The 26,430-nt window shown below is 40.7% G+C and overlaps 1 protein-coding gene across 2 annotated transcripts in view; it reads right to left on the reverse strand.

The window, feature by feature from the left end:
- Positions 1–26,430, reverse strand: part of SLC9A9 (solute carrier family 9 member A9) — a 448,763-nt gene that overhangs the window by 267,299 nt on the left and 155,034 nt on the right. For both annotated transcript variants that reach the window (XM_072143078.1, XM_072143077.1), the window contains exons 7-8: positions 16,658–16,796; positions 6,947–7,052 (exon numbers count right to left, since the gene is read on the reverse strand). In XM_072143078.1, coding sequence (XP_071999179.1) covers positions 6,947–7,052; positions 16,658–16,796 — 245 coding nt within the window. The remainder of the gene's footprint in view (positions 1–6,946; positions 7,053–16,657; positions 16,797–26,430) is intronic.

Below are 26,430 nucleotides of genomic sequence, written 5' to 3' on the forward strand. Positions count from 1 at the left end.
ACTACTGGGGGCAAGATGGGCAGGCTGTATACTACTGGGGGCAAGATGGGCAGGCTGTATACTACAGGGGGCAGGCTGTATACTAAAGGGGGCTGGCTGGCTATATACTGGGGGGGTCTGTGACCAATGCATTTCCCACCCTCGGCTTATACTCGAGTCAATGGGTTTTCCCATTTTTTTGGGCGTAAAATTAGGGGTCTCGGCTTATACTCGAGTATATATGGTACTTCTGTATCTATAAATGTTATCGATTGATACAATTTTGCTGTATTATTATGAAGTGCATTGCTATTTGTGATTGATATTCCCATATCAATAAAATGTAGAGCTTCCTCTATAAGTTGCCACTTCTTCAGAACTGATGGCCTCTCTGGATTGTGCAGCCTTGTGCTGTCAGAGACATCTTTGTCTTGCTATATAAATGGCAGGCTTATCAATTCTTCCATGAATCCAATTGAATTTTGTGGTAATTAACATAGCATTCATTCTGATAAGAGCAATGTTGGTACAGAGTCAAGGCAATTTAGAATCCCATATAAAGCAGGCAGTAATTAACTATGCACGCTATATCAGTAATTTACAGTTTCACGCTTTTAGCGTCAAATCTAAAAAAAAGGAATTTCAAATTTTTCCAAGGTTAATAGTAACTAGTGCTCAGGAGCATTACTGGTGCATGAATGTAGGGGTGTCCAGGAACAGGCTAGGAAACCAAAATGTATGGCTCCCATTAAGAACTGCAGGAGCCATTACTTCAAGTAGCCATTATCTATATCAAATCCCATGTGACACATTGACAATGGAAGACACATTCCCCAAATGACTCATTTAATATGAAAACAATCAATATGAGAGTGTAATGTATAGCCGGTGCTGTCAGTTAAACAATACATGATCAATGTTTAATTACTGGGCCTATTTTATTGCCGCTTGCTTTCCAATCACATTTGTCAGCAGAGTATAGTAAAATATTTCTCATCAAAACCAGTATTTGAATGCTTAGAATATAAACTAGTACTGATCCAGGCCAACGGGAGACGTGGACCCACTGGGCAGCTAAGAAATTTGGCTTTCAGCTGGATATGGAAGGAGCATCACACTTAAATGGAACCACTGGGGCTAATTTACTAAGGGTCCGCGGACTGCGATTCCGGCGGGTTTCCTGAATATTTCCATTTTGCCCTGAATTGCCGCGGGTTTTCTGCACATGTGAACGGATTGTGGCGCAATGGAGCCGGCTTGCATGCAACAGCAATCGGGGGCGTGGCCGTCGGACAACCCAACAAATTCGGACAAACTGTGGAATTTAAAAACGGAATTGTGTCGCAAGATCAAGCACTCACATGCACCGGGAAGAAGGTGGACTCCGGCGGATCTCAGCGTAGAAGCGTCACACGCAGGAAATTGGACGAACAACCTTAGTCAATCAAGCATCTTAACAAATGATGTTTCTTTCCTGGCCCACTGTTGTGGCATCATCAGGAAAATCAACTTTGAAGAGAGATGTAATTTGATTGTACATAGTCACAGAGGCGGAGACTTTAACACTGAAGTCAAGCTCTCCTGGCCTCAGAATGCCCCCTCAAGTCTGACAGACATCATGCATTAGACTATGGGAGAGCCAGTTAGTGATGTCCATGGATGCAGAGGTGTCATGTACAGCAAAGGCAGCATCCTGAAAAAAAGAGAGCTTGACTTCAGTGCTAAACTCTCCGCTCCCTTGACTTTATGCAAGTAATTTACATCTTACTTCAAAGTTGATTTTCCAGATGATGCCACCACAATGGCATCTCATTTGATAACATACTGGTAGTGGTTTATTGGGTCAAATTCTGCTGACAGGTTCATTTTAACCCTCCCATGGGGTGTATGAACTTTCCAAAGTGAATCCAATTTTAGGGTAGTCAATATTAACAACAGCTGTTGCATAGATGGACCGAAGACATCAAATTCTTAAAACAAGGCAGCAGGCAAGACTTATATACAGCTGAATACAGTATTACACAGTTTGGTCATAACTGTTAGTCGGTCACTGGCAGAGATCAAGAGGAGCAGAAGAAAAGATGATGTGGTCAAGTTTTCAAATGGGAAAGGGACAACACAACTTTGCATGTTTTAGAAACCTTAGGAAACTTATTGCATGTTAGTTGAACTTGCCAATTGGAGTATGAAGGTGGTTTTTAACTAACCCTGATGGTAGATGTCATGGGAAAAAAAATTCTGGCATGTTGAATTGTACCATACCAAATCTTTCTTCTGATTAGATACAGTTCACCTTAAGTACATCTACTTAGGTTTTGAGATGAGCGAACCTGATAGCCGGGTTAGGCATTCAGAGTTCCCCTTGCCATTCATAGCTATGGATAGAAGTCAGGGGTATCAATTTTCCGGATTGGCTGATCGGCTGCCAATCCGGCAATATGTCCAGGTCAAGTGGCCGAACCCGACAATCAGATCTGCTCATCTCTTCCTGGGCATATTTTGACATAAAACATTTAGTGTCAAAATTTGCCAGGAATTAATCTCCCATTTCAATGAGAGGCCACCAGTTTCTGCAAATGGAAAAGGAGGTGGCATGAGCAATTCTGGACAGAACCTCTTATAAGGTGAATGGGAGGAAATTTTTCACTATGGATAAATCAACATTGAAGGACTTATGAGTTCACTTGTCCTGTAAGTAGTCAAGGAAAAGTACTGGACAGTTTCCCGCTGGCTTCCAAAGGAGCCAGGGTCTTACCATATCTACATGTTGATCTCAGACCACCATAGTTGCATCACCACCCAAAATAAGAAACAAAATAAGGAAGAATTTGTATAGAACAGGCATGGTAGGCAATGTCCTAATTAGAAGAATATTTATTGACCTACATAACTGCATTCCCTACAAGCTAACTGGTAAGAATATAATGTAGATATTAAAAGGATATAGCGAATAACTCATAAACAGGATAATAAAATGATAATAAGCCTCCTTTCACCCCCATAAAACATTGATAATTCTTGCCATTATATCCTGCAGACCAGGAACAATGGAATAAAAAAGTAGCTCATGAGAAAGTTAATAGCAGGATATCATGCAGAGTTCTCTTTGTGCAGCGTACGGCTCTTTAGCCTCTGCCCCTACTGTATCCTGCTGTACATTGCTCTCATTATAGATGGCACACCACCCTGGAGCCAAGTCAGAGCTGCAGAAATCTTGAACATAATCTATGATTTACAGCCAAAGTTTAACACTGCACAGCGATATATTAAGTTCTCCTACATTTCTCAACTCACAAAACTCAGCTGGCCATCCAAAATTATATCTTATTGCATTTTCATCACTGCAGTGTAGTCCTGTGAATAAGATTGTACTGTTAATAACATACATTTGTATCTTAGCCAAAAATCTAGTTACATATCTCTACTGTTAAAAAATTGTACTATACTGCATGAACAGGAGTAACAAGAAAACAAATTATACAAAAAAGATATGTAATGATGTTATCTTATCCCTACGCTGGATTTCATGGAGGGCTTTAATTCTGTCACAACATACATGTCTTGTCCTAGAAACCCTTATGGCTATGAGTATAAACACACAGATGGAAAATCATAATGAGGGGGATGCTTCCTTATAATGGAAACCACTGCCATTATTAATGTATTGGTTTTGGAAAATGAGAGATAACACATTGTTACAAAATTTATCTCTCCATATAAACTTTTAGCCTTTTTCCACTTCAAAGTTTAGGCTATGTTCATATTCCAATACGTTGGGTACGTTGAGCATATTTCCAACATCTCAATACATAGGAGAGTTAGGACTTAGAATGGAAGTAGCGCAATTCAAAGCAGATCTGTTTTGTCAATTTTACAGGCTATAAAATGTTTATTTTTTATAATTTGGACATATAGGGATTTTTTTTTTTTTTTTTGCGCATGAGATCCACTTTTCACAGGTACATCATTTCCAGTGGGTTCAATAGCTAATAATCAGATTTTATTAAAATAAATCATTAATTCTTGTCTATGGTTTTTAGCATTTTTTCCAGATGTTCACCGTACCATAAAAATAACTCATTATCTTTATTCTATGACTCCCCACAATTGCAGCGATACCCAATTTATATGGCTTTTTTATGGTTAACTTGTTTTGCAGAATATAGAACTCATTTAGTAAGAAATTTGTTAGTTTTTGCATCACCAAGTATTAATGGGCATTTTTATTTTTTTGTTTACAGAGCTGTTTTAGGCTGCATTCACACGACTGTGTGCCCACTATACCATAGCACAAATATAGGCAATGTCTGCCCCCAACAGCTCCCTTGTATATAGCCAGTGTCTGCCCCCTAGTATATAGTCAGTGCCTACTCCATAATATATAGCCATGCCTGCCCCCTAGGATATAGCCAGTGCCTGCCCCCTTGTATATAGCCAGCAGCCCCCTAGTGTATAGCCAGGCCCTGCCCCAGTATATAGCCAGTGCCTGCCCCCTAGTATATAGCAAGCGCCTACCCCCTAGTATATAGCGCGCAGCTCCTGCAGGTATGCCCAGCCTATATATAAAAAAAACAAACTCTGTACTCACCTATAGATGTTCCCCACAGGTCTTCTTCTGTCTACTGAAGCTCCGGCTCTGGGTCCCTGTGTGTGCTGCCGTGGCATGGTGTGTGTGCGACGCATCACGCAGGGACCCAAAGATTGAGTCAGAGCTTCAGAGTTTATTTTTTTGCATAGACTCGAGCATAGGACGAGCAAGGGTTTTTCAGCACATTTTTTGTGCTAAAAATCTCGGCTTATACTCATGTATATATGGAACTTTCCTAAAAACAGTAAGCTCATAAATACCCACATGTGTATTTTCACCAAAATATGCAGAAAAGGGAATTGTAAATAAACAGGGGGAGCAAAACATTTTTGCAGAAAATTGCACTGTACCTCACACAGATATATTATTGTATGCCCCTTTACACAACGGTAACCCAAATAAAAACCTATATATCTATAAACCAAGTTTATGAGATAACAAAGGTCACTATTAGATGTGCACCATTGTATCAGCCGTCCAATAATGGAACCCTCTGCAGTTCATAACGATTTGAGTAAGAACGCCATAACATAGGTATAAATAATGGAGGGATGGTATGAAAAAAAAAACTTTATTCAGGAACATGTGTGTGTTTTTCATGTTACAGATAACTTTATGGAAATGTTCTGGGTCATGGTGAAATATAAGGCAATCAGAGAGCAAGAGTGTTCTCAGATTGTTTTGGATAGAAAAGGGTTATAAACATGAATATTAGTTGATATTATCCCTCATTTAAATTTAGTAACATATAAATATTGCATTATCCGTGAGGTACAAGCAGCTCATGTGTCCAGCATCCTCCAAATTCTTCCTGCAGTCTGATGTTATAGCCTTCTTAAGTGTCACATACATCGTTGGCTATACAAGGTCGATTCAATAAGTACCCATGTTTGATGACAGAGGGCGCTCCTGAGGGAAGTTGGTGTTATCATCGTGTGCTGCCATCTATTAAACAACGGCAATATAAATTGCAGACTGATTGATAGGTTAGTTTGGATTTGGCAGCCATTTGAGTAAGGCGTGTTTTGCGATTTTCGCTAAGATGGAAAAAGAGCAGTATCGTTCGGTAATTCACTTTTTGTTTTTGGATGGGAAAAAATGCAAGGATATAAAAGCAAAGTTGGATGCTGTTTATGGACTTTGCCATCTATGTCCACAGTTAGATATTGGTCCAACGAATTTAAGCTTCGGCGAACATCCGTTTTTGATGAGGATGCACCAGGAAGCCCAGCAGACGTGGTTGCCAAGGAAATAATTCAAAAAGTCCACTACATGATACTTGCTGATTGACGAACGAAAGTGCGCAAAGTAGCAGAGGACGTAGGTGTGTCGACCAGTACAGCAACTAATATTTTACATGATAAGTTGGTGATGAAAAAAATTGCCAGCCCGATTGCTCACGGTGGACAACAAGTGGATGCGGCTGTTAACTTTGAAGCAGTGTTTGGAGCAATTTAAGCGAGATTAGAAGGAGTTTTGCGTCAAGTTGTCACCGTTGATGAAACCTGGATTCATCAATACTCACCAGAAACTAAGCAACAATCAAAACAATGGATTTCTCCCAGTGAATCTGCTCCAAAGAAGGCAAAGACGTCCCATCGGCCGGAAAGGTCATGGCGACAGAGTCATCCTCATCTACCACCAGGATCATATAAATCAAACACACTGACATACTGATAAATACCCCCTCTAGTAGGAACTGCTCTTTTTTCAGTTTCTCATTTTAAAATAATGCAAATGAACCAGGGGCTCTAGGCTCCATAGGTGTTGGGCATTTGAATAACTTTAAAGTCTTTATTCCTAAGAATAAGTGCATAAGAATCTTAAAAAGGAATGGATGCTGCCCAATGGGGCACACACCAATTTCAGTGTGCTGGTTTACAATCCTTGATCCTGGTGGTAGATTTCCTTTAAAGTAGTTGGGAACTTGTACATGTGATCCCCGGGCAGCAGGACTGAGGACTTTATGTGAAGTCCAGTGTTCTGCTGGCTAGGGGGTAGTGGTAAATGGGTGGTGCAGTCATTGCATAGCCCTTTCCATCTGCAGGGAGGTAACATGACCTACACATAAGCAATTTGCCATCCATGCCTTTAGAAGTAATACTTTCTTGTTTTGCCATGTGAAGGATTTTTAGCTCTTCATAAAGAGAATTTCATACAATACACTTTTGGGATACTAAAAGATCACATCTTTATTAAAAAATATAATTGAAGGTCCTGCAAGACCACTATTTATGTGCTGTACTCACTGTGTGCATTGTATCTCCAAATGCCCTTTAATAAAGTTTTATCGTTGATTTAAAAAAAAAAACATTTTCATTCTATTTTATTTTTAACCTAAACATTTTTACTACAAAAAATTGCCATGAATTCACTTACCGGTCAGCCCTGCTGCTTCTGCAGATAGGAAGGCACTCCATGACAACAAGAAGAACAATCCTGTCTCCAGCATAGGGAATTCACACAGCTTGGTGAATTTTGTCAAGTGACCAAAACATATTAAGGAAAATAAATGTTACCATAGAAAATAATTCACAAACTACTTTAGCAAGCTCATGAGGGACTACACAAAAAACATTAAAAACTTTAATATTTCTCTAGTGGCTTAAAAGCATAAATAGTTCTTCTAAATTGGAACAAATTCTCATATCTCAGTCTTCTTACTCATATTCTACAAATGCTGCACAATTCTCTCTATATTTATTACAAACTCCATACAAATCTCATTGATAAAATATTATCACAACCAAAATGTAATTGAAAGACGGTTTAGTCTTCATAAATAGTAGAATAATTAGTAATCAATAGTAGCACAATACATCACACAACGTGCACTAAGGCAGACACAAATAATGATTTCCTAATGTCACCCAAGACATTTTATCAAACCCATTTACAATAGAGCAAAGTACTACAACAGTGTTACATAAATATTGTGTCTTGGGTTTCTCAGGTGGTCTACTGAGACAGCCCTACAATAATCACGTCTAGGTTAATCCAAGAAAAAGTACAACTCGTGATTAGTGAATATAATGGTGCTTGTTTATTTACAGCTATTTACAACAAAAATGTGTATTTGAGTCTTTAGTATTGCATGTAGAGGTCCTCGGCATCAGTGATTGATCTGAAAAATGAGATAGATCACAGGGTATGAGGGTCAGCTCGGGGTGGCCTAAGGGTTATAGTGTATGATGGAAACATGGGCTCACCTCCGGAACTGCGTACAACTCAGTGGCTTCCGAGTGTAGACTCTGTGGAGCTCCTTAAAGTATCGCAGGATCGGGCTGCCCCAGAGTCAGTGAAAAGATGGTAGGTGGTCACAGTGGGGTAGAACGGTAATCCAAAAGGAGTGCACAGAGAACAAGAAGTAGAGGGTGAGAAGATAAGCGTTATGTCCGTATGGGTTAGGGTATTAAATGACACTGTAGTCACAAAAAAATCCCTATTAAACCCTAATTTTGGACGCAAATCTAGTGTGCCCTGGTAGCCTAGCCTCGGGACTATGGTCCTAATTAACCATAGGCCCGACTGGAACCTGACCCTACAATGACTGGCCCTGTTATAGACCTAATCGGCAGGTAGAGTCAGGTTGAGGTCTTATATAATGTCACAGAGGTGCCAACAAAGAGAATTGTGGCTCCTGTGCCGTGGGATGCAAGTCCTGAAAGGAATATGGAAACCCGAATCCCGACAAGGCTTGTTTCGCCCTATGGGGCTCATCAGGGGATAAATGGGTTCATCCAGCAGGCGTCCTATTAACAGATGAGGAGTTTGCTATAGTTATAGACCTGTGGTGCATATGCAGTAAACAGTGGTATGCATAGAGAGAAACTTAGTCTTACCTTGTCCCTTTGTGGGGGCAACTTCGCAGGTAAGGCAGTATCGCCAGGCAAGGTGGGTTTAGGGAGTATAGTATCGGCTCCTAATCTAAACCCTGGGGTCCAGTGGGATCTTCTGGTGTGAGTCTGGGTGCCGGGGCTTTTAAAGAGCGCGCCGTATTGAGGAGGGTTGCCAGGCTCTGCCCCCAACCTCGCCGCCTGTGGGCGCCAGCCAATCAGGAGGTTTGGTCGGGAGGCTGCCAACACAGACGGCGCGGGCGCACGATCCAGGTGCACGGCGGCTAGCGAGTTCCGCCGTGAAGACGCGCCCAAAATGGCCGCGGCTAGCGCATTTTGGGCGCGTCTTCACGGCGGAACTCGCTAGCCGCCGTGCACCTGGAGCGTGCGCCCGCGCCGTCTGTGTTGGCAGCCTCCCGACCAAACCTCCTGATTGGCTGGCGCCCACAGGCGGCGAGGTTGGGGGCGGAGCCTGCCAACCCTCCTCAATACGGCGCGCTCTTTAAAAGCCCCGGCACCCAGACTCACACCAGGAGATCCCACTGGACCCCAGGGTTTAGATTAGGAGCCGATACTATACTCCCTAAACCCACCTTGCCTGGCGATACTGCCTTACCTGCGAAGTTGCCCCCACAAAGGGACAAGGTAAGACTAAGTTTCTCTCTATGCATACCACTGTTTACTGCATATGCACCACAGGTCTATAACTATAGCAAACTCCTCATCTGTTAATAGGACGCCTGCTGGATGAACCCATTTATCCCCTGATGAGCCCCATAGGGCGAAACAAGCCTTGTCGGGATTCGGGTTTCCATATTCCTTTCAGGACTTGCATCCCACGGCACAGGAGCCACAATTCTCTTTGTTGGCACCTCTGTGACATTATATAAGACCTCAACCTGACTCTACCTGCCGATTAGGTCTATAACAGGGCCAGTCATTGTAGGGTCAGGTTCCAGTCGGGCCTATGGTTAATTAGGACCATAGTCCCGAGGCTAGGCTACCAGGGCACACTAGATTTGCGTCCAAAATTAGGGTTTAATAGGGATTTTTTTGTGACTACAGTGTCATTTAATACCCTAACCCATACGGACATAACGCTTATCTTCTCACCCTCTACTTCTTGTTCTCTGTGCACTCCTTTTGGATTACCGCTCTACCCCACTGTGACCACCTACCATCTTTTCACTGACTCTGGGGCACCCCGATCCTGCGATACTTTAAGGAGCTCCACAGAGTCTACACTCGGAAGCCACTGAGTTGTACGCAGTTCCGGAGGTGAGCCCATGTTTCCATCATACACTATAACCCTTAGGCCACCCCGAGCTGACCCTCATACCCTGTGATCTATCTCATTTTTCAGATCAATCACTGATGCCGAGGACCTCTACATGCAATACTAAAGACTCAAATACACATTTTTGCTGTAAATAGCTGTAAATAAACAAGCACCATTATATTCACTAATCACGAGTTGTACTTTTTCTTACAACAGTGTTACAGCTGAACAATTTTTCCAAACAAGACAATGCAAATATACCAATTGCTGAAAAAGTACCACAAATCACAACCAAGTGGGGCCCTGGGCAAAACTAATAGTGAACAAATTAAAACTATTTTATGAACAGTTACAGTCAGTAATAGGCTCCTTTAGCCCTGCACAATGATAACACTTTGTAGTTTACAACCAGTAGTATGGTAAGTAAACCTGTAATATAGGACTGTAGGAGAATGTTATAGGAGACAGACAGATGATAGAGAGATTGGTGATAGAAGGGAAATATAAAAGGTGAGACAGATTTAAAGATGAATGATAGATAGATTTATAAATACAGAAATATAAAGTGAATTATAAATAGATAGATAGATATGAGATAGATAGATAGATAGATAGATAGATAGATAGATAGATAGATAGAATATGGATAGATAGATATGAGATAGATAGATAGATAGATAGATAGATAGATAGATAGATAGATAGATTGATAAGAGATAGATATGAAATAGATAGATATAGATAGATAGATAGGAGACAGATAGATAGATAGATAGATAGATAGATAGATAGGAGATAGATATTTTGAAAAAGTTTGGAGCAGCACCGCAATGCTGGTGGGTGCAAAGTCCAGATGCCCTCTGGCCCGAGAGCCTCAGTAATAAAGTTTCAAAAACTGGCAGCACTCCGGATTGGTGTCAAAAAGGTGACGGGGTGTCTTTTGCACATGGAATAAAAGACACCCCGTCACCTTTTTGACACCAATCCGGAGTGCTGCCAGTTTTTGAAACTTTAGATAGATAGATAGATGATATATAGATAGATAGAAGATATATAGATAGAGAAAAAGGTAGATAAATGGTTAGATAGACAGATATACGTTGACAAATTATAGGAGATGGACAACTAGACAGATAGATATACAGACAAGTGATAGATGATAAGCCTTTTCACCCGGGCATTCAACCAAGGGGTATTAAAAAAGCAATACATCCTCTGCCCACAAAAGTCCCCTTTAGAACAAGAGGCCCTGGGCAAATGCCCAGTTTGCTGCCCCCTAACGCCAGCCCTGATCACAACGACCATAATAATTCTGTAATACAGGATTACTGTCACATTAATGTATGGACATTCACATGGGGGACATTTATCAAGGCTGTGGAGTCAGTAACTTAGGGTTACAAGGGGTGTTACCATTTTGATAAATTAATTTTATTGTTTGTACAATAAAAAGCTAGCATGAGGTACTGTCTACAAACCACAGAAGTTGCTCAGCTCATATAGGATGGCACATTAATGCAAGCTGTGGCAAGAAAGTAAGCTGTATCTGTCAGCAGAGTGTTCAGGGCATGGAGTAGAAACCAGGATACAGGCCAGTACACCACGAGATGTGGATAGGGACGACAGAAGGCAACAATTCAGCACCAGGACTGCTACCTACTCCTGTGTGTAAGGAGGAATAGGAGGAGAACTGCCACAGCGCTGCACAACAACCTCCAGTTAACAGTTTACAGTTAACAAAATTATAAAGGTCAAAAGGTCAGTCAGCGCCCCCACATTAACAGAATCAAACAATACTGGTGTCGAACGTTTGTGCAGCAACATTTTTCATTGCTGCTATCATTTTTAATGTATTGATCATTTTTTCCCAGAGATCAGCAGAGTTTTTTCCTTCCAAAGTACGATGTGCTTGCTAGCACGCCCTGGTGATCAAATCAGAGAAGTGTCACTAGATTTGTTTTTTTTTTACCATTTTATCCTAAACACCTTAACATATCTAAAGACCTAAACATACCTTAAAAACCAAAGCAGCACAAAAGAAAAATTTGGCTGCACAAACCAGCACAAAGGTTTGACACCAGTTTTGTTTGATTAGGTTAATGTGGGAGGGCTGGCTGACACTGTGACCTTTACAATTTTGTAAATATCTTCAAAACAAAAATTTAGAATCTATCTTGCAAACAAAAATTTTAGCAGCATAAACGTAGCACAATTGATTGGCACCAGTTTTGTTTGATTTGGATAAAGTCGCAGATTCATCTTTGCCCACACTCTAAATTTTAACCTTATCTTGTGGAGCAAAGGATTTATGTTTAATTCAACATACTATACCTCCAACATCCACAGGTGCATCCAATGAAGTGGAGTCATGTGCTGTGTTTATTATTTGCAGCAATGCCCGCAATTTAAAAAAAAAAATACCTGCAAGTTATTTTTGCAAAATACGTGCTGATTGTACAAGGGTTAGGTCTCCAGCTCTCTGCCTGGAGTATGAGCTGGGCGAGCGACAAAGGATTATTTAACCCCTTCCCGACATTTGACGTAATAGTACTGCATCGCGGGAGGTGTGTTCCCGCAAAATGCAGTACTATTACGTCATGCTTCTGGCACCGGCTCCTAAACGGAGCCGGCGCCAGAAGCTGCAGGTGTCAGCAATATATTATAGCCGACACCTGCCTCTAACACCGATCGCGGGTGTTAACCCCTGAACGCCGCGGTCGCGCTGACCGCGGCGTGCAAGGGGCATTTCAGAAGAATCGGACCCCCCCGCGGTGCTTACCGGGGGGTCCGCTGCTCCGATCGCAGCCCCGGGACTGCCGGTGCCCGGGGCTGCGCGATCCTCCTGCCGGGAGCCGGGTCCTGCCTTCTGACAGGACCCGGCTGTAACACACTGAGCATGCGCAGCATGCTCAGTGTGTTACATTACACAGTGTAATACATCTGTATTACACTGTGTAATGTGAAGAAGAGCTTGAACAAGTGATCAGTGGATCACTTGTTCAAGCTAACCTGTAAAAGTTAATAAAAATGTTAAAAACACTACATAAAATAATTTTTTAATAAAAATAATTAATTAAATAAAGTTAGAGTCCCCTAAACACAAATATTCCCTATACACATGCAATAAAGTGAAAAAAACACAAAATCGCCAAAAAACCCCACATATTTGGTATCGCCGCGTCCGTAACAATCCGTACAATAACTCAGAAACATTATTGGACCCGCTCGGTGAACGCTGTAAAAACAAAACCCGAAAAACACGCCAAAAATGTACATTTTTCATAAAATCTCTACACAAAAATGTTCTAAAAAGTGATCAAAAAAAGTTATGTGCGCAAAAATGGTACCACTGAAAAGAACAACTCAACACGTAAAAAATAAGCCCTAAACTAGCTCTGTCAACAAAAAAATATTAAAGTTACGTCTCCGAAAAGATGGCGATGCAAAAACAAATGAGATTTCCTCTATATTAGTTTTTATCCAGTAAAATTGTAAAAATAAATGAAAAACTATATAAATGAGGTATCACCGTAATCGTAGTGACCTATAGAATGAAGATAATATAATATTTTTAGTGTACGGTGTACGACCCCCAAAAAATATGAAAAGAAAGTAAACCAAAATTGACAATTTTCTTTTCACCCATACATTCAAGAGTTAATAAAATCTCATCAATAAGCTAATGACCCACTAAAATGAAGTATTTGTAAAGTGCATCTCATGTCGCAGAAAATAAGCCCTTATATGTCCAAATTGCCAAAAAAATAAAGATTTTATAGCCAATAAAAATTGACAATGCATAATCTGCTCTGAATGGCGCAGCTCCCTTCGATGCCCTGGCGTGTGCCCATACAGCAGGTTACCACCACATATGGGGTATTATTATATACGGAAGAGATTGGGTATCAAATTTTGTGGAGCGTTTTGGTATTTTATCCACTGAGAATTTGTACATTTTTTGAAAAACATATTAATTTAGCCAAAAAAATTTTACTTTCAAAATTGCATCCGATTTTGTTTTAACCCCTGTAAAACAATTAAAGGGTTAACAAACTTCATAAAAGTTGTTTCACGTACGTTGAGGGGCGTAGTTTCTATAATGGGGTAATTTATGGGGTTTACTTTTATTTAGGTCTCTCAAAGTGATTTGAAACCTGAGCAGGTCCCTCAATAGCAGGATTTTGCGTTTTTTCATGAAAATGTGAAAAATCGCACCTAATGTTCAAAGCCCCATAACATCCTACAAAAATAAGAGTATGCATAAAAAAACATGTCCACATAAATTAGACATTTAGTGAATGTTAGTTATTAAGTATTTTTGCGGTTATGACTATGTATGGAAAAAGTAGAACATTTTGAAGTTCAAAAATCTTAAATTTTTCCAAATTTTCACCAAATATCTGATTTTCTCATAAATAAATGCAAAACATACCACCAAAATTTTTCAAATAACCTGAAGTACGATGTGTCACGAGAAAACAATTTTAAAATCACTTGGATATGTTAAAGCGTTCCGAAGTTATAACCACTTATAGTGACACAGGGCAGATTTGAAAAAATGGGCCGTGTCAGGAAGGTGAAAAGTGGCTTCAGCGTTAAGGGGTTAAATTGCGGGCATTGCTGGATAAAAAATAAAAGCACAGGACTCCAATTCACTGAACGCACATGTACCATCAAAATACCTGATGGTAGATTTCTTTCCAGTTCAAAGCTTTGAAAAGAAGAAAAGGGGAATAAATATTTTTGAAACCCAATGCATAACCACAGATTTAATAAAGCCTATTTGCAAACTGGCCTCTTTTTCCTTTAAAAGCACCAGATCGTCTATTTATTAAGATCTATTTATTTTATACAAGTCTGTGTTTTTCATTCTTTGGAGTCTACCAGCAATTTGACAATACAGGTAGTATGACAGTTATTGTCCCTGGAGATATGTGTAACCCTACCTTGTGTGTTAGCAGCAGCAGAACTATGAAAAAATATATATATTTTCCAGGAATGTAGCTGGACTTGGAGTGTGTCACTGCATTCAATGTGCTCCCCATACCCTCCCTTCTGCTGTTTTATCTAACCAGAAGCCTGTAAGTGCTGTCCTGTGCTGAGTTCAGTGCATATTGGAATATAAATCAATTTTCACAGTTCTTCTGTTACCAACTTCACACACAAAACACTGCAACTTTGTACATTAAAAACTACTGGTAGATTCCCTTTAAAAGTCTTTGGAGCAGGAATTGAAAGTATCAGTAGTAAATTTCAGCACTGCTGTGAAATATCATCTTCCTTATGCTATAAAATGCAGATACCTAGTACAAATATAAGGGTATATAAAAAATCAATTAACAGCACATTACATATTGAATTACGAATGACCTTCTAATTTTGCTGACAATATAATTTGTAGAATGGTGACCTTATTTCTCATTTCTCCATTATGACAGCTACGATAAAAGAAATTTAAAGACAGAAAGGACACTGGCTTGTTGCAGAAATAGTTAAACTGCCTTATGTATTAAAGTATTGCAAAAAAAAATCAAAAATTCTCATGATTTAATGGGGTTGTCCAGGAATAAAAGTTTTTCATATATAGCTTAGAGGGCTGTAAAAATAATAACCGTTTATAGCCATCTCTATCCTTGCTCCTGTTTATCAATGCTGATCTCTCTTTGTACACTCACATAGGCCACAAGCGGAAGCTGGGGAATGATACCACTGTGGTCGTGACGACAGCTCCAGCCTTTGTATAAAAAGATACGGGCACCAACAACGCTTGCTGAGGTTTATTAATTATTATTTAAAGAAAAAAAAAGGAAAAAACGAAAGAAGAAAGAAAAAAAAAGAAAAGGAAAAAAGATAGAAAAAATAATTTAGATATGGAGTCAGTAAGGAAATTTCTCCTTGCTATGGGCCTCAATAATCCACATCATCCTCATAGGGTTTTTGCCTTATTTTGGATCAGCACTGTAGTATTACAGTTTAGACTTGTTGGACATCTGTCTTTATTCAGCCTAATATACAATGAAACTGTGAAATTTTGCAATGTTTGAGGCAGGTCCAAGGAGCGGAACTTAAAGGGGTTGGCCCATAATATAGGGATAACAATGTGATTGGTGGAGGTCAGGCTGCTGCCTATTTTGGAGTGAATGAAATGCCATGTGGAGAATGGATCCTGCGGTTCTTTTCCATACTTTAGGAGTATTGGATATGTAAGCCACTTTCACAGACTATAAATGGGAATACCGGAGAGAGCTGAGCGCCAAACTGTGCCCGCATCTTCATTCAGCTAGTGAAAACATGACCCCAGTTCTCGTAATCAGGGATTATGGATAGGGGATGACAATAATATTTTGTACAACCCCTGTAAATGATCAGAGGTTATCAGCTGATATCAGGTTAATAACTATGGATTTATATTATGTGTTTTTAGAGATTGGGATCGTGTATCCTATTATGTCTATATGATAATACACACCATGATCAATATGACGAACAGTGTCAACTTTTTTAAGGTTATTCAAAATGCGATTAATTTTACTTTCAGGAAGAAAAATCTATGCTTAGCGTGTGTGTTGTCTGGTAAATCCATTTATTTATGTACATAACAGCTTCTCAAATACTTTACTGTCTAGTCCCACGGGACCTGGTAATGGCTGTAGGTGTAGATAGATTGAAAAAAATTACTACTGGTAAAAATTAGAAAAATGGAATCCACTATCTGTACAATTACCAGCAGGGGATAAGGAAGGAAATGTTGGTTGGTTGATTGGTGGGTTGTTGTTATTATCCTTATTATTATTAAGTTCTTCTATATATACGTAAAAAGTTTTGTTATCTACATCAAGGTTAAGATATGATGGATGGAGTTTACTACTACTACCTGGGAGTCGTTCAATGTGACCCTTAAAAATGACAAAAATGTTATGCATCCAAGTTATATACAAAAAAGGGGAAATAAAGAGATTTCTTATCAAAGGATATTAAAGAAGTGACAACAGCATATCCGGAGCCCATAGCAAATGATCCAGCAAATATTCCCAGGAAATTGCCGACACATTGGAAGAAAGCGGCTGCATCAAACACATTAGGGTTCTCCTTGGGGCTGTAGATTGATATTGAGCTGAAAAATAAAAACGTCAAAAGGTAAGATTGACAAATGTTCTATTCAGTAAAACAAGTTCAATTAAAGATTCAACCTTTATTTCCAGCAATGAATTTCACAAAAGAAAAAAAGACAATTGTCTTTATAACATGCCGGAAGCATTCAGTATAAGCTTTTAAAAAATGATCCATCATCCTATATTTACCATGACAGATTTTTCAATCATAGGAAATTCTACTTAAAATAAAACACATCAGGATATGGCTATTTGCACTCAGCAATCTCCATCTCCCATGACAGGAAAATGAAAAGTAGATGGTTACGGGCACAGGAGTCACAAATGTCTATGAAGGAAAGTCAGACATTGAGATGTATATCACAACAATAGTATAATCTGTAAGCTGTCACTATAGGTAACATGTTATACAGGCTGCTGTTCTCTATAAAAAACTAATCCTAGCCGGTTATGGAACAAGCATATAACCCTTCATCAGGCCGGAAATACAAACTAGGAGGCATCACAATATGTATTGGATACAGTTGCTGACAAGCAAACTGCATGGAGAAGATTTCATGGATAACCAGTTGGTGTGGGGTGACATCACGGAAAGCCATACACAGTACAGGAATGAGTAGAAGTGTTCTTCAAATCCAAGAATCAATGGAAACTATGCCAAAGCCTTTTGGTACATCTGGTGCGACCCTGGAGGCAGGTATCATGTACACTATGCCAATGCTTGATACATCCCCCCCCCTGTCTTATTGCCACTTGGAGTACAAGACACATGGAGGGGCATTTATCATGGCCCCTATGCCAGAAATCAGTTTTGTTGCACCTAGAACTCATATGCCTATACTGATCCTCTGAGCTGTGTTCTTATTGCTGAATTGTGGTGCAAGCACAAATTGTGGTGATTGTCAGACAAAATTGTGGCGCATGTCAGGCAGAATTGTGGCGCATGTCAGACAGAAATGTGGTGCACAGTCAGACTAAGCAGTTAGACCCCCCTTTAGGTGCACATTTTTTATGTCTTATCAGACATAGTGTAGCCACGACACAAAACTTGTGCAGACACTTTATAAATACATGTGCAAGCAGTTTGCACCTTCTTTCTAGTGCAAAGTCAGACAGAAAACTGGTGCAAACACTTCAATAAATGTGGGTCAATATCTGCAGGATTTCTCCCATGCATCCCTTTATATAACACATTAGACGCACTACCATCCAAACTTAACAGGGGTTTTTCAACCAGTCTTTTTTAAGGATCAAAGTAGAATTATAAAAACAAAACAAAAAACCAGTGACATACATCACTGGTACTCCACTAGTCCACTTTTCTGGAACATGCTGGCCCCAACTTCCTGCTTTGTATTGACACACAGGAAATGATCACTGCAAACAGTGAAGTCACTTCCAGGGAACAGAAGATAAAAGAAGAGTGGACACCCAGGAAGCTCTAGAATGGTCCTAGTAATACATCCTTAAAAACAACCCAAAAAATCAACCTTAATTCTTTTGTCTTGGCAATTTAGCTTTTCGTGTACTCACTGTTGCAACTCCGGATTGTTTACAGCCCCAAATTTTGTTTTCTAGTTGTTTGTCCTGTTTTGTGTGTGCACAGTGACATAGGAAGGGAACAGTGCACAGTTGTTGACCACCGGTTTGGCTGGGCCCAATAAGGAGTTTGGGGGTTTAGTATTAGGGCCCACATACCCTTGTCAGTGTCCCACCATTAAAGTGACTCTATGTTTACAAGGAAATATATCATAAGATAATACTCAATGAACTTCAAAAATTGTAATGAATTAGAAGGCCAACATTACTGGAAACAAGTAAGCCAGACTGATACAAAATAAGGTTCTCATCATAAACTGCATGAGGATCCACGAGAAATCAAATTTCATCAGAAGTTTATCAGAAGACTTTTCTCTCCCCTTGGCTGGTGTCCGGATCTGATGAAGAAGGAAGTTCTCATTCCAAATGTGTAACAATTAACTTTGCTGGTGTCTGATTTTACCAAATGTGCTATGAACTTTCTATACATTTCCAATAATAGGATAGTGTGGTAATTACAGACTGTGGCAGGCACATGCGTATTACTCTATACCAGGGGTCAGGAACCTTTTTGGCTGAGAGAGCCATGAACACCACATATTTTAAAATGTAATTCTGTGAGAGCCGTACCATATGCACATGCCTTCCAGTAGATAAGTAGCCACAGCACATGTCCCCCAGTAGATAGGTAGCCCCAGTACATGGACCCCAGTAAATAGGTAGCCCCAGTAGGTACCCCAGTAGATAGCTAGCCACATCACATGGCTCCCAGTTACTAGGTAGCCATCGCACATACCCCCAGTAGATAGGTAGCCCCAGTACACGCCCCCAGTAGATAGGTAGCCACATCACATGACACCCAGTAAATAGGTAGCCACAGCACATGCACCCAAATAGACAACTATCCCCAGCACATGCCCCCAAGTAGATAGGTAGCCACAGAACTGGCCCCCCCAGTATATTGGTAATCACAGCACATGCCCCCCAGTAGATAGGTAGCATCATCATCACATGCCTGCTAGTAAATAGGTAGCCACATGCCCCCATTAGATAAATAGTCATAGCACATTACCCCAGTACTTAGGTAGTCACAGCACATGCTCCCCAGTACATAGGTAGTCACAGCACATGCTCCCCATTAGTTAGGTAGTCACAGCACATGCCTAAGGTAGATAGGTAATCATAGCAAATGCCCCCAGTAGATTGGTAGCCCCATCACATGCCCCCAGGTCCCAGTAGATAGGTAGCTCTAGCACATGCCCACTGTAAATAGTTAGTCAGAGAAAAAAAGGGAATACTCACATATCTGCTCTCCCTTCAGTGGCTTCTCATCACTCCTGCGCTCTTCTCTTTGACCCAGGCGCCGCTGCCATCATTGCTTCGGCAATGGCGCCTTGGTCATAGGGAAGAGTGGATGATTCTCTACTCTATGATACAAGTGCTGTCATCTAAGCAATGGGGTGGCGATGGCACCTTGGTCAGACAAAGGACGCTGGCAGTGGTAACATCCCTCCCTGCATCCAGTGATCATCGCTGTGTGTGTCTTAGATTTGTCTGAGAGCCAGATGCTGCCATCAAAAGAGCCACATATGGCTCCCGAGCCATAGGTTCCCTACCCCTGCTCTATACACTGCAGATTAGTGAGCAGTGGCGTAACCTGAAGCTGATGGGCCCCAGTGCAAAGTCTGTGCCAGGCCCCCTGACTACAATGTATGGTTTATAGTATTAGTCTTCTCATATGTGAAAGTGTTACCCGGTTGCGATTGCACCCTCTGCACCCCCTCAAGTTATGTCCCTGTGAGTGTTCATACACTGGCTATTCTCCTTTTTATACTCAAGGAGATTTATCAGAAATGACTGAGGTAAAAGTCTTCTAACAGCTGTTGGCAAAAGAAAGCTAAACTCTGATTGGTTGACATGGGCAACTATAACAGTTCTACTCACTTATGATAAATTTCCCGACGTCTCTGCTCCCAATTAATACCCCACTGTAAGCATACCTAGCGAAACACAAACCCCCTACTCTGTAGTTTTTACTAGCGAATTCATATATCTTTGCATCCTTCATTTTATGCCCTGTTGAGCGCTTTCTGCTCCATGGATAGATTTATGATAGGATTTTCTTGATTTTTGACATAAAAAAGTAACAAAAACTACAAGGGCCTTTTCCTGCCACTCAGAAATAGTGGCTTAAAGGAAAACTCCAGTCAAAGATGAATTATACCTTGTGCAGGAAGGAATTATACCTGAAGGGAGGGGCATGACTCTAGGTTTAAGTAGGGTTCTAGGAATACAATGAAAATGAGTCATGCTCCTCCCTTCAGTCCCTGCACCATGCATTATTTAATGAATTAGCTATGATTGGTGTGTTCCTTTAACCCCTTAACGACAAGTGAAGTATAGTTACGTCACGCATCGGCTGCGGTTGTTTGCTGCATATTGCAGTTGTCGGGCTCCATTTAAGGCTGGTTTTGTCATTCAGTATTTGTTAGGTACTGTTGTATCTCCAGCTGTTGAAACATCTATACTTTCTTGTACTTACTTTGTGGTGAGAGATTCTAAAGTTTGTTGGTTCTCTTGTATGCACTCACCACTTTCCTGTCTGTTCCCCTTTTATTTGTGTTTATGTAATTCTAGTGCCTTGAGGACCTGCTCTGGTTGGTACCCTTTATTCCTGTCCTCCCTACTGCCCTCCTTCCTGTATTCAGTCTCAGCTGTGTATTTGTGTGTATGCTGGGATGGCTAGTTTGTCAAGTTTTACTTGCAGGAATCTTTTTGTTAAAGGGGTCCGAATTTAGAACATCAGACCCTAGTATTCATTAGTCATTTCCCCTACTTTCTAGATAGGTCTCTGTGTTCAGAGAGAGAGAAGTTGTGGGGTCGGAGGGTCGGGGGTGCGCGGGAGTTCACCTTCTTCTTCCCGGTGTATGTAAGTGCATGTCTTGCGACACAATTTGAAAATTTTGAAATTTTGAAATTTTAAATCCCAGTCGGGTTGTCCGTCTCTTAGATCAGACCTGTTCTAGCTGCCCATGGTAACCAATCAGACCTCAGCTTTCATTTTCCCACAGCTGTTTATAAAATTAAAGCTGTTCCTTGATTGGTTTCCATGGGCAACTAGTACAGTTTTACCTCAGAAATTTGATGATAGATCTCCCCTGTGGAATCTATTGATAAGGAATCTGTACTTTTTACATTTGCTGCATACACCTATGATCGCATACAGGCACTATTGTTTCTGACTTGCTTTGTCACAGAAACTAAACTTTACTTTCCCATCAGAAATGTCAGAAATTGCCATCACGCTGCACATTGAACATGAAGTAAAAGTCGATTATTATTCTCGATCTTGAAGAACATACGGCAGGTATCAAACATTTATTTAAAAGAAATGTCACTGGAAAAGTGTTTCAAGATTCCTCAGTACGGAAGGTGTGTAAGTAAAATGCAGCACAAACAGACAGCTTTGCATTATTTATCGTCCATATGTCTCCTCGGCTGCTTGGAATTTATAAAGCCCCTTGTTATTATGTAGCTCCAGGCAATCAGAAGAAATAATAACACAAAACATAGCGAGCATTTCATAAATAGCATCGTCCTTGTTATACACCAAGCTGTTACTTTTTTCTCGGGCAACTATTTCACCAGAGAATATATCTGCTGCCAGAGCGGCTTCACACATTACCACCTTATATAATGACAACAAGACCGTACCGGAAGAAATCCGGGCTCCAAGTGCAGATACTCACTGGTGTGAGCGGTAATGAGTTTATAACTAGATCTTATGTTAGGGAAGCAAACTTTAAAATACATTCCTATAGGAAAAACACAGACAATGGTTGATGTATATGAGAAAAAATAAACAGATTAAAGACTTGAAGTTAGTAGAACTATACCATTACAAATAGAAGAATATCCACAGACATGGGTGGTCCAAGGCCGGTTGCAGACAACTGGACTTATAATATACACTCACCGGCCACTTTATTGGGTACACCATGCTAGTAACAGGTAGGACCCCCTTTTGCCTTCAGAACTGCCTCAATTCTTCGTGGCATAGATTCAACAAGGTGCTGGAAGCATTCCTCAGAGATTTTGGTCCATATTGACATGATGGCATCACACAGTTGCCGCAGATTTGTCGGCTGCACATCCATGATGCGAATCTCCCGTTCCACCACATCCCAAAGATGCTCTATTGGATTGAGATCTGGTGACTGTGGAGGCCATTTGAGTACAGTGAACTCATTGTCATGTTCAAGAAACCAGTCTGAGATGATTCCAGCTTTATGACATGGCGCATTACCATGCTGAAAGTAGCCATCAGATGTTGGGTACATTGTGGTCATAAAGGGATGGACATGGTCAGCAACAATACTCAGGTAGGCTGTGGCATTGCAACGATGCTCAATTGGTACCAAGGGGCCCAAAGAGTGCCAAGAAAATATTCCCCACACCATGACACCACCACCACCAGCCTGAACCGTTGATACAAGGCAGGATGGATCCATGCTTTCATGTTGTTGACGCCAAATTCTGACCCTACCATCCGAATGTCACAGCAGAAATCGAGACTCATCAGACCAGGCAACGTTTTTCCAATCTTATACTGTCCAATTTCGATGAGCTTGTGCAAATTGTAGCCTCAGTTTCCTGTTCTTAGCTGAAAGGAGTGGCACCCGGTGTGGTCTTCTGCTGCTGTAGCCCATCTGCCTCAAAGTTCGACGTAGTGTGCATTCAGAGATGCTCTTCTGCCTACCTTGGTTGTAACGGGTGGCGATTTGAGTCACTGTTGCCTTTCTATCAGCTGGAACCAGTCTGCCCATTCTCCTCTGACCTCTGGCACCAACAAGGCATTTCCGCCCACAGAACTGCCACTCACTGGATGTTTTTTCTTTTTCGTACCATTCTCTGTAAACCCTAGAGATGGTTGTGCGTGAAAATCCCAGTAGATCAGCAGTTTCTGAAATACTCAGACCAGCCCTTCTGGCACCAACAACCATGCCACGTTCAAAGGCACTCAAATCACCTTTCTTCCCCATACTGATGCTCGGTTTGAACTGCAGGAGATTGTCTTGACCATGTCTACATGCCTAAATGCACTGAGTTGCCGCCATGTGATTGGCTGATTAGAAATGAAGTGTTAACGAGTAGTTGGACAGGTGTACCTAATAAAGTGGCCGGTGAGTGTATATTATTTTTCACAAATGTTTTCCAGATCAAACAAAGTGCAGGGACCCAGATTCAGAGCATTAGAATAATTGATGATGATGTGAGTCACTGCAGGATTCTCTTAAATGAAAGCCCTTAAAGGGGATCTTTCACCAGTTTTCACATAAGTAAACTATCTGCCCCCTCGGGTAGAGCATGTATCAACTTTACCACTTTACCTATGAAAAATCACCTCCAAAGTCATATACACAAAAGCTGAAAACAGTAATTTTATGCATTAGATGAGGCACTATTAGAGGCTGGCATCAATTCAGATGCCCCTTTCATGACCTTTGAATCAATATGAGAATAATTGTGGTTCTCCGAGATATGAAATCGGAGATCACAGATCCAGGCTGGCAAACACATAATTAGGAATGAGAACTTTCTTAACTTGCCTGTATGTCCTGTTATGTAGCTCATAGAACCACAATCCTGATGTTGTTTAAAAGATGACATTCTCATCTTCACAACTACATCAAAACTTAGCTGCTATGCGGTCAAAAATAGGGGCGTTTGAAGTTGGTTTCCCCCGCCACCTTCTAAAGGTAAGACTCGGCATAACCTACCTAAGGGAACTGAGAGTTTAGCGGTTAGAGATTTTTTAAAAGTGAACCTCTCATGAGGAATGTCATTTTTAGCTGGTGACAGCTTCCAATAACCTTTGCTATGCCTTTGTCAGCATTCTGAAAACTGTCAATACTTTATCAAACTTTATTACACAATACCGGTCTACCTGCCAGCAGCATGTAGTGAGTCCATGGGGGGGAGAGAAGGGAGGCATCTGTAGATTTAAAGTTGAAGATACATAGTAGAGATTTGATTAAAAACAGCAAAAAGATTGTCTGTGACCAAGCTATATCAAATTCTGGTGTAGTATTTGTAGTCGGAAGTATTTGTAACAACAAGACAAAAAAATGTACTTCATATACAATTCCAACATGTATAGCATGCTCAGCCTGATCCTCCATGAATTAGAGGGAAATGGAGGAAATGAAGTTTAAGGTAGCCCTACATACAGGTAGACAGCAGTTGAATTGCCTGTGATGACATTGAACTTTTCAGGGGTAACTTTGCTGCCATATCCTTTTTAGCAGGAAATGCCATTCTCCAAGCAACTCTTCCAAACAAGCCATGTGCCCAGTCTTTTTCTAATTTTATGGTTATAAACATGATCATTTAACATGTCAACTAGTATTAGTATGTATTAGTATCCAAGTCTAACCTCTCAACATCCAACACAATCACACACATTACAATAGAAAGGGAGAGCCAAAAGTGGCCCACAAAAGTATGAAGCCGATCATAAAAACTATACAGAAATCTAGATCTCCTAAATGGCTGCTGAGGGCTGCGCAATGACTCTGTCTGCTGTAATCATCCGACGAAAAGAACAGAACACTGTGGCATTCGGAGGTCTGGTATCTCCAATTTAGTGCCCCACTGTTTAGATGACAGCTTGAGTTTTGGTCTGTATACAGTACGCTCACATTGTGCTGGATACATTTGCTGTGCACAGCACACGACTACTTACTGCCGCTCTAAACACGTCAGGCAGCAGCTGTTTCTTAGTGCGGGTATAACAAGGTTTAGAAATTACTGCAGAGTTGTTTTCCTCTTGGTACTGCACCTTGAATGCCAATCATCAGAGCAGAACATCTGTAATATGCCCATTTGTGAAATTACCAATTATATATAAACAAGGTTTTAAGTCAATCTTTGCATGTGCATCAGATTCTATGTGACTGGAACATCAATCACCTAGAAAACAAAGCACCGGGCAGCGGAGGAAATAGCTGCTACGACACTTCTAAGAGCTCATAGGCGTAAGGCGTTCCATGTTTCAATACAAGTACAGGTACATTTTGTGATAAAATGTTTTTTATACTCTTGAGTTTTCACTCAATATTATATTGTACACCACACCTTTGCACTGTGACAGTTACCCATGTACAATGACACCACTAACTTCTATTTCCTATGCACATGTATCAAGATGTATTATCTCGCTGCATTAAAGGGGTATTCTCATCTGGGCACTCACATTCAGTTTAATTAATCTGCCATCTATAAACATTTCTTCAATTGGATGTTATTAAAAAAATTGTACTTGGGTGAAGATAATTTCTCATAAATGTAGTCATGTTGTCCCTTAGAAATGAGATGGCTTCCTTGGATACGACCACCTCTGCTGGAGAGATTGCACAAAGAAACAAAAAGTTTTTGTATATAAAATGTCTGGGAGTTACTGCATGTCGCACAGCCGTCCTGTGGTAATGATTGCTGAATCCTGGTGGTCCGGCAGGGCTCAATAGCACATGTCTGGCCACCGCTGCCAAAATGTGAGGTGGTCGTATCCGAGGAAGCCATCTCGTTTCTAAGGGACAACATGACTACATTTATGAGAAATTATCTTCACACAGGAACATTTTTTTTATTAACATCCAATTGGTAAATGGTAAATAACATCCAACATATGGTAAATGAATTTAATTAAATGTAAATGTCCAGATGGGAATACCCCTTTAATTACCCAGATCCTGTGGTATAATGGAGGGAGATTTAGCAGGTGTCTGAGAGCAAAACTGCTCAGCAGCCTCCCCTCTCTAATGCAATGCGCTGCAGCCTCCCATCTCTTATGAAATATCCAGCCGCCTCTATCAAAATATATTATATCACTGTATTTATTAACCCAGATTCTGTGGAATCATTGGGGTAGATTTATTAGAAGAGTCTGAGAGCAAAACTGTTCTTGCTGCTCGTGGCAACCAATCAGAGCTCATTCATTTTATAAACTGTGGTGGGAAAATGAAAGATGAGCTCTGATTGGTTGCCACAAGTAACTAGAATAGTTTTGCCTTAAGACACTTCAAATAAATATCCCCC

Source organism: Engystomops pustulosus, chromosome 3 (assembly GCF_040894005.1).
Source record: "Engystomops pustulosus chromosome 3, aEngPut4.maternal, whole genome shotgun sequence".
Classification (NCBI taxonomy): Eukaryota; Metazoa; Chordata; class Amphibia; order Anura; family Leptodactylidae; genus Engystomops; species Engystomops pustulosus.